Source organism: Lathyrus oleraceus, chromosome 2, assembly GCF_024323335.1.
Source record: "Lathyrus oleraceus cultivar Zhongwan6 chromosome 2, CAAS_Psat_ZW6_1.0, whole genome shotgun sequence".
Classification (NCBI taxonomy): domain Eukaryota; kingdom Viridiplantae; phylum Streptophyta; class Magnoliopsida; order Fabales; family Fabaceae; genus Lathyrus; species Lathyrus oleraceus.
Window position 1 is genome coordinate 308,336,536 of NC_066580.1, and position 10,151 is coordinate 308,346,686.

General features: G+C 37.9%; 1 protein-coding gene across 1 annotated transcript; it reads right to left on the minus strand.

Moving 5' to 3' along the window:
- Positions 1-2,807: 2,807 nt before the first annotated feature.
- On the minus strand, positions 2,808-3,695 carry LOC127122996 (uncharacterized). The gene has a single exon (XM_051053264.1). The coding sequence runs from the start codon at positions 3,693-3,695 to the stop codon at positions 2,808-2,810; it is 888 nt and encodes a 295-aa protein (XP_050909221.1).
- Positions 3,696-10,151: the final 6,456 nt, after the last annotated feature.

Genomic DNA, 10,151 nt, shown 5'->3' on the forward strand with positions numbered 1-10,151 from the left:
AACAGAGATAGCTACGTAATACTTCCAGGGCACCCACCTTGGAATCTTGGTAAGGAAAAGGAGCGGGAACACGAATGTTAATGGGTTGTATTTTCTTCATTGGAGCCTCAATCTTCTTCTTGCGATATACAATCTCGATTAGCTCCATGACATAAACGTCTTCCATGGATCTAAATTTTGCAAACTATAATACCCCCTGATTCATCAACTCTTAAACACAGTCCTTGAGTTCTTCACATTTCTCTGGCTCAGTCTTGCATACGCCGCATTTGTCATGAACATCAGCCAAAACACCATGCTTCTGTAAATTTGTTGAGATAACCAATAATGGAGTCTTCAAATCACCAATTAGACTAACCATTTATGTTTCCTCTTCTTCAAGAACCACGTTAACTGTCGGACTACCACGGTTGGGCAACAAATTATTCTTTATATTTGCCTTATCCTAAGTGAAAGAAAGAATATTTTGATCAATAAGGTCTTGCACTCTGTTCTTGAACACAGTACAGTCTTTAGTTGAATGCCTAATATAGCCTGCATGGAAAGCACATGATACATTAGGGTTGTGTTTTAGATTATACGGAAACACTACCGCTGGAATCTCTTTAGGAACAAAGGCCCCTACATTCACCAGGTAGGGCAATAACTGAGTGTATGTCACATGGATCTTTGTATATTGCGCACGCCTATGATTCTCATTATGATTCTAACCCTGATTACGGAGATTCTAATTCTGATTTTTGTTGTTCTAATATTGTTTTTGTGGAGCTTGTCCCTGAGGAGTATGTTGTTGTTGTGGAACATGGAGAGGTTGTCGGAACTGCAATTGATATTGGAAAGGTTGTTGTTAAAACTGAGCGGCGAATATAAATGGATTAGTAACTCATCATTATCAATATAAGAATCCATCTTTTTGTTGTACATGGTGATGTGACTGCGAGGACAGCTCAAACCTTTGTACTTGGGAAAGTCAGGTACCTTAAACTTCTGCGGGAGCACAACATTTGACACTAAGCATACTTCTCTAGCACTCAAACCACGAGCAGAGAAACCTTCAATAGCACGAATCCTTTCCTCTAAAATTTGATACTCAACAGGCCTAGGTTGATTGAAATCGGGGAGCCTTTAAGTAGCAACCATTGGAGGAGGTTGAGCAACATTATGAGCAAGCGGTGATTGCGACATGAGTTGCGGATAAATCTGATACAACAAGGCACAATTCAGATTCTGAGCAGTTGGAGTGCCCTCTTGAGAAAATTGTCCCCTAGGTTAATCATTGGGAGAAAGTGGTGCCACAGAATGAGCATATTAGAGCACATTGTTGTTAGGAAACGATGGAACCATAGCAGCAGACACATGAGGATTCAACTAAAATGGTTGAGCAGGAATCTGGGAAGTGATAGAAGGGCCCCTATACTCGGGCTCTTGGTCGTCAGCATTGTCAACATTCATAGTAGGCGGATGAGTCTCTTTAATTTCAACCCCTTGAGTAGAGAAATGATTTGGCATCCCCCATGGGAAGGCAACAGAATTCCCATTGGAAGAGCAAGCTGCAAAGGGTTGGTGTGGCATGAAAGGATTACCACTAGAAAACTGTGGAGTGTAGCTATGAGGCATTCCCCACGGGTAGGCAGCAGTAAACCTACTAGGGCCAGTTAGAAAGAGAGGTCGGCTTACAACAACGCGTTGAACAATACTGTCAATGGGATCCACCATAATAAAAGTGATGTAAGCAACGGTACTTAGAGTGGTAGCATCGATCGGATTGACAACAATAACATTGTCTCTCTAACCTTTGAGATATTCCAGGATGGTACCCATCTGAACTTGAAGTTGAGCTAAGGCCTCCCTAGTTACAACATTCTCTTGTTCATATTCAGACATGATTCTTCATTGCTTCGCTCTGGTGTTATACTGATGTTGAGTCGTCATCTTTCTGAAGAGGAGGAAGACGGACGTAAGTATTTAGTCTTTGGATAGAAAAATGCATATGAATGAATGATATGTTATGCAAAAATATTTTGATTATTATGTTTTTCAAATAAGATTTTCCAAGGAGTCATCGAGTCTTTATTTGTTGTAAGTAAACATAAAGCATAGGAAATAAATGCATAAGATAAAACTAATAAAGAAAAGAATCCTTTTATATTCATAACAATGAAACAAAGAGTATAATTATTACAGCTATGCCCCAAGGGCTACAAGTTTTCTCAAAGATAACAATGAAAAAAACACCAAAGTAATCTATGCAGCCACTGTATCTTGGTCAACCACCATTATGCATCCTAGAAGGTACAACCTGAATCAGTTTACTCAAAAGGTCTTGTAACAACGACTCCTTCGGATCCAAGAGAACTTGCAGATGTCGATTGTTCCTTTCCTAATATGCAACCTCTTGCTGAAGTTGATCAGTATCATCTCTACTTTGATGCGCTTGATCTTTTAACCCTCGAATCTACTCAAACCGCTTGTCGATTTCTATTTGATGTTGGGATAAAGAAACCTCCAACTGCTTAGTACGGATCTTTTCTTATTTCAACTCCCTCTTGCAACTCTTTAACTATTCTCGAAGCTTCTTAAGCTGGTTTTGGCAAATGATCTCCATCTTACATGCTTGATATTGTTCGTCTGCGAGTTGTTTCTTCTTCGTGGCTAGGAAGTCAAAATTCTCTTTTAAGGCTTCACATATTTTCCTCCTCTTGACCCGCTCCTCTAGGGCTTCCTCCACCGCTTGAGATTTCATTTCTCTCTTCTGGTTGAAGTTAAGCTCTAAGTCTTTTTTTCCCCGTAATCCTACCAAGACTAGATCAAAGATCGACATTATATTTCTCTAAGCTCTTGATAGTCTCTTTGAGTTTCCCAACCTCAGAGGTAGGAACAATTATAATAATGGGTTGTTGGATGTTCATAGATGGCTCAAACAAAAATGGCATTAGAATTTCTTCAACCTTGTCCTTGACCCACTGCGTATAAGCTTCCTTGGCAATGCAATTCTTCTTCCTTAACTCATCCCTTCCTTGAATATGAACCTCCCTCCAAGCTCTGACGATCTTCTTTAGCAACTCTAGATTGTCAACCCCTTCATACAAAACAAACTCCTCCACATGCCGGAGATCTGGCTTGTATAACAACGGGTAACCTAACTGATGTAATGTCAACCTTGGATTGTAGTTAGTTCCATACATTATACCTATGAGGGGTACATTGGGGAAATTTCCACAATCAAGGATGACCTTGACATTATCATAAGCTCTAGAGCACCACAAAATATCTTCGGCAGTCAGATGCATGATCCTCTGGGACCACTTGAGATTGCCTTTGTTCTCAATGAAAGGACCCTTGTTGGGCAGGTGTGAAATAAACCACCTATACAGCAAAGGAACACAATACATAATAGTACCCTTCTTATTCTGAGTCCTTACATGAATGGAGTAATAACTGTCAGCAAGAAGCGTAGGAACCAGATTCTTAGACAAGAAGATGTGAATAGATGCAAGGTCCGCAAAGTCTTCCATACTAGGAAATAACACAATCCCATATATGAGCAAAACAAAAACAACGTTGAAAGCATTCCAACTTCCAACATCAGCAAAGGCAGTGGCCTTCTCTACCAAAAACTTCAGAGTAAAATCATGAGTTCCACCCTTGGGCTTAAGATTGAGCTCCACTTCCTTCTTCTCCAAATAAAGCTTCATCTAAAAGATGAGGCTTAGCTAGTTCCTTGGTACTGACGAAAGGAACCTGATCCTTAACTCCGACCCCCAAGATATGTGAATATTCCTCCAACAACGGAGCCAACTGATAATCCTAAAAAGTGAAACACCTCATGGGAGGGTCATAGAAATGTATCAAAGTATTGACCGATGTAGTGTTCACGTCAATATTTAGAATACCTAGGAAATTCCCATAGCCCTTCTTGAAATCCTCTCGGTGATCCAGAACCAAACGAGTTCTCGATCCTTTTAAATCCTTTTAAAGTATTCAACTCAGGTTCCATAAACTTGTAACTAAACACACCTCTTATGTCAAGATTCATGCTATCTCTGAGTACTTGACCACAAACTAGGCTCTCAGATTCCCTAGAAATGCATATGCCAAAAAGGTTATATGATGTAATGATGATTGTGATATGCAAATGATATGTAATAGCATGGAATATTCTGGATAATCTGAACATTCTGCTTAATGTAGGTTCAAAGGTTCGATGTCAAATGAGAAACAGGGTATGTACTAGTCTTCAAAGGTGGTCCCTAAAAGGCTTCCCAGAGTCCTTGATACAACTAAAAATACTTTGCCGTAGTGAATTCTCACAGGACAAAAGTACTCCCAAGTGAATCTAGTATGGGTTTGGGTCTCGTGCCAACCTAATGCGTGAAACATAGGTCAACACGACTATCCACGAGTCTATCATGTGTGTATAATCAAGCTTGGGTGTAGAGCTTCTCTCAAGTAACATCAGCCCAACCCAACAACAACAAAATACATATTCCAAGCAGGAAGAACATGCAAAAAAATAATAAATTAAATGCGAAAAAAACAAGTAAGATAATTAAATCAGGAAGAACAAGAAAATAAACATCCAAGCAAACAAAACTAGGCTCAACTCCTTTTTGCAACTAGGATGCAATCCCTAAGATTGTTGCCAGTTGAAGCTAGCCGGTTAATATACCCGAACGTGTCGCACGATTGAACATACAATAGAGTTGCCACCAAAATTTATTTATCCCAAAAGAGGGAAGGGAAAATATCGATAAAACCCAAGGGGAACAGAGAAACGGATAAGGAAGTCGGTTATGCAACGGGAAGGTATTAACACCCCTCACATCTGTTGTAGTCAACGAGAACCATTTTGAATGTTCTTGCTTGGATGGATGTTGTCATCTTCATGTACCTGAAAAATAGAAAATGGGTTAGAAAAATAGTGCTTGTGGAGGATTAGGGCTCTCATGCCTACGTATTCTCACAATGCAATGAGAAAGTCAGAGCCTCATAGTTCGTGGAACCAGAGAGAGAAAGGGGGGAAAATAAAGAAAAGTGCTCGCCAAGGATTCACATACTTGTGCCTATGTATCCTCATAGTTCAATAAGGAAGTCAGAGCTCTATAGTTCAGAGGACTAAGACTAAAAGAAAGATAGATCGATGGTGGTGTTTAAAGCGGAAAAGGCTAGAAATTGACTGAAGCGGTGTTTAAACCAAAGGAATAAGATTGTGGTGTTTAAACCGGAAAGGAGGCTTACAAAAGCACTGTAACCAACATGGTAATGGAATGGTGTCAAAACCAAGAAAGTGGTGTATAACCACTGAAGGTGTCAACCCAGAAAGGAAGGGGGTTAACCATAAAAGTGTGTCCCAAAAAAGGAAGGGGGTTAACCATAAAGGTGTGTCCCAAAAAAAGGAAGGGGGTTAACCATAAAGGTCAGTTCCAAAAAATAAAGGGGTTAACCATAAAGGTGTGTCCCAAAAAAAGGATGTTGCAATGGTGTTTAAACCAAAAGGAGTTGAAAAGAGGAGCCACATGGCTAGTTGCAGACTTGATAGTGAACTGACTGGAATTACACTAAAGTTTATGAATATAGGTGAATACTCTGAGAAACTGGGTTATTCTTCTTGTACCCAAAATATTCAGAATGAGGATATGAATACTCCCTTTCACCCTTTCTCTATTGCTTAAGGCTTGTGGAATGCAATCCTTATCAATGTATGGCAAGTTGTTGAAGTAGGTTCTCAGATATGCTATGTGGGGTCGAGGCTGATGACTGATGCACTAACTTGAGCTTGAGATCTTGTAATTGTTGGGAAGCTAATCTCCAAAGTAGAAGAGAAAAGTCCTATCAAGTGACCAAGAGACTTATGGTCACTTGACAAAGATAGAGGGTATGGGAAAAGTCAAAGGATCTAGTTGATCAAATGGAATTTGATCAAGCAAAATCAAAGGGAAGAGGAAGGATGGAAAACACACAAACAATACATGATCATACAAATACTAGCCTAGGGTTTCACTGTTAGGTGTCCCAAGAGAAAGCCATGTGTGTGCAAGTTTATTGAGCTTAGGTCTCATTGTTAGGTAGCCCAAGAGAAATCCATGTGTGTGGCAATGTGTGTTAAGCCAAAGAGATGAATGTGATAAGAATAGGCATAAGGCAATGAATAAATGAAAAGATCACAAAACAAAATCTCAAAAGTTCAACAGGTGAACAAGGTGCAAGTGACCAAGATGTCAATGAGTCCTAGACCAAGCAAAGGTATAAGGTCCTAAGTCTAAAGTCCAAAGTCCAAAAGTGTGCATCATCACTCAAAGTCAAGCATAGGTCTTAAGGATCAAGTCTATCCATTTTATCATGTTTTGATTCATTGAGGTTTTCAAGCAAGCCAAACACAAGATAAGAAGCACAAGATGATCAATACAATATGAACAGTATATGAAGTGAGATGATGAACGAGGCATAAGAATAAATTGCATTAAGTCAATGACATAAGGTAAATTGCAATAATGTAAAGTGTTAGAGGTTAAGATGTTAGATGTTAGAAAGAAAATTTAAGTCATCACAGTTGGGATCATCTATCAACAAGTCAAAGGATTCAAACATATGCAAAACCAAGGGATGATCTATCACTAACTCAAATTGTTCAAAATATGGCCAAATGACCATCTATCAACATATTGAATCAGAGAAGATTAATTCAACCAAGGGACCATCTATGAATGATTTGAAATGTTGAAGATTTGATCAAGCAAGTACCTCAAAGTCAACGAAGTCAAAAGAAAGAAAAAATTGAATTAAAAAATGGAATAAAAAGGGTTTAAAATAATTTAAAATGGGAAATTAAAGAGAAAATTCCAAACTATAAGCAAATCAATGAATAAATGGCCAAGAAAATTATAAAAAGTCTCAAATATTACACAGGAATAGATCTCAAAAGTTGGATGCAAGAAGGTTTTTAAATGGTTGAAAAATAAATTGGAAAAGGAAATTAAAATGAAAATGAAACAAAAATATTAATAAATGTAAAAATTATTCAAAAAAATGTGAGAAAAATGTATGTGATGCAAAATGTTTTTATAGACTTTGTGTAAAGAATTTGAAAATATGTGATGCAAAATTTGGTAGACACTTTGTATAAAAAATTTGAAAATATGTGATTCAAAAAAATATTTTTAGAGACGTATTTGATGCAAAATATGTGATTCAAAAAAATATGTTTAGAGACTTTATGTAAAAATGAGAGATAAATTAATTTAGAAATGAAAGGAATAAAATAAAATAAAATAAAATAGAAAAGGGCGCCAACGGCTACTAAGATTTAAAAATAAGCGCTGGCACACTGTGATTGGCCAAGATTTGAAATTGGCACCAAGGCGCTCGCGACCTCACTTCATCTTCAACCTTCAACTCGATTTCTGCAAATTATGAACTCGTGTTTTTAGAAACACCTAAGTGTTCAAAGACAAATTAAATGACTAATACGAAAGATAAATGAACGGTATGAGAGGGCTTTTGATCAGTGGAACAAGGTGAAGAGAGTGGTTACTTGTTTGCTCAAAAATTTAACTCGTAGCTAGCTTTCCAGTTGAAGCTTTGAAGGTAAACAATGGTAGAAATGGGGAGCATGATGCAATAGGTGTCAAGTCAAAGTGATGATGCAGTTAGCTTCAGAGGATTCTGATGAAGCTTTATGGGCAAAGATTTGAGGTTGAAAGAGCTTGAGTTGAAGAAACCGTAAACTGGTTTTGGAGCAATATCGGGTTCAAGTGAGCCAGGGTTTTTCTGGCTATTCAAGATTGTAAATCAAGGCAAAATAATCCATTATTTATAGGAAATGAGGAAGCTCACACATGCCAAACAGATCCGAATTCGTGTGAAATAGGGTTGACATTTTCGCAAATGGTTCTCGTGTGAGATGAAGCATGGAATTATGATTTGATGATGAAACTTGGTTGTTTTATGTTCATTTGGACACACTTTAGCATCATAAATAAGTTTCACATGTACAGGTGGTCCCAAGATGCAAAATGACTTGTAATTGCAAACTATGGGCATCAGGCAAAACAGAATTCAACATGCCATGTTTAAAGTAGGCCAGATGGAATCCATTTATGAATTTTTTTATTTTTTTTGTGCCTTTTGTTCATCTCATTGCAATGAATTTAATGCAAAAAGAACCAACTCAAAAGGAGGCTTGAGGTGAAAATGGAAAGTGTTGAAAGTTGAGGTCATGACATGCCTTCTAGGTCAGGCATTCAGTCAAGCAGTCTTGACACATTTTGGGCATCTTGAAGCCCCAAGTTCATGACACCATAACTTTTTATTCCCTTGTGCATTTTGACCCAAACTTGGGCCAAGTTATCTTTGACATAAGCTTAACAAGATGTAAAATGAATGGGATCAAAAGGGTACTTAAGCTAAAAATGGCATGGCTGCCAAGTGGGGTTCATGACAAGGTTTTGGCCTATTTGGGCAACTTATCCCCTTCCAAAATTGAGGTCCTTAGGGGTTGAATTGATGATTGAGCCTTGAATAAAATTTGTAGAGGGACTACTTAGGGACATTTGGCTTAAAGAATCTTATCAATTTCTTGCAAATTGAAGAATTTATGGTCTTTGGACCAAAAGTGAGCCATACTTGCAAATTAGGTCAACCAAACTTGTGCCAACTTGTGCAATCTTGAAGTTTCCTTGCATCCCAAGCCAAAATGATGATGTAATGAGCACCCCTTGAAAAAAAATTGATTAAGATTAAATTATCTTGATGGTTACATGAAATGTGATGGAAATAAACACATGAACTACTCTTGAATCAATGAACCATAACTTGCATCTTTCTTGACCAAAATGACCATTCGTTTTGTATTTAATTGAATCATGATCACCTACATGAACAAGGGAACAAACAAGTACCATCTCTTATGATGTTTAGTTATTTTATAAGTGAAACAAAGTGAAAAAACCTAATGTTAAGATTAAACCAAAGAATGTGGCCATGCTTGTGAATCTAATGACCAAATGCAATGGTCATGCTAATGTTATGATGATGCATGATATGATTCCATGTATGCAAATGAGGAAAGGAAAAAGGTAGGAAAACGGAGGGTAATTTTTGTGGTATGACATCATTCAAAAACATCATTGAAGCAAGATCAAGCATAGTAAGTTATGAATTCTACACAATAATGAGGAGAATGAACCAACCGATCATGCAGCGTGTGAGATAAGTTTCGAGTCCCACATGTACCTTCTCTTCTTCTTCTTCTTCTTCTTCTTCTAGTTTACATGTTTGCTCTTTGAACCTGGTATTGCTACTATTTGCGCGTGCTATGTTATGTTTAGCTCACTTACCTTAGAATTTCAGCGAGAAATTCTAAGCAAACTTGTAGAGTTAGAGCTTTAGGTATAAGTTTCTGGATTAATTTCTAAAGAGTTTCAGTATCAATTTCTTATATGTTTATGAGTCAGATAGATGTTCAATTTATAGGAGAATTATTTAAGATGTGATACGTGTGAGAAACTGTTAGAATTTTGCTCACTCGTGAGAGAATTTGGTGAGGTGGAAAACAGATAGAACCAAAACTGTTAGAGCTTTCTTCTCAATCCCTGAAATCAGGGGATTTAGGTGTAGTGGAATGAAACACGTTTTCAAATTGCTCAGATATTTGATTGATGACTTTTTGTTTTTTTTCACTTATGTATGTGTTATATGGTATGGTTGAAATGCTGAATTTGTGATGGAATATGCGTGATTTCATAGTGAGTTTTGGTGAGTTAGTGTCGTCCCCCCAAAAGTTCATGTATGATAGCTATCACATACATTTTTGCTCTGCTGAGTTTTTCTTGATTTTCTAATCTTAGCATTGGTATATGGTATATGGTATGATGTGTTAATAACAAATAGTTGATGATGTGTATGGTATGCTACAATCTTTTCACTGCTTGGTGTCGTATTACGCGAAAAATCGGCGGGAAAACAAGAACAACAGAGCCGCCACCGTGCGTTATTTATCCCAAAAGAGGGAAAGAAAACGCTCGAAGTAAACCTGGAAAAGACATGGTCTCGCGACCAAAGAGAATGGGATCGGGAGTCGGTTATGCGAAGGGAAGGTATTAGCACCCCTACGCATCCGTCGTACTCGACGGCATCCACGCACAAAAGGAAGG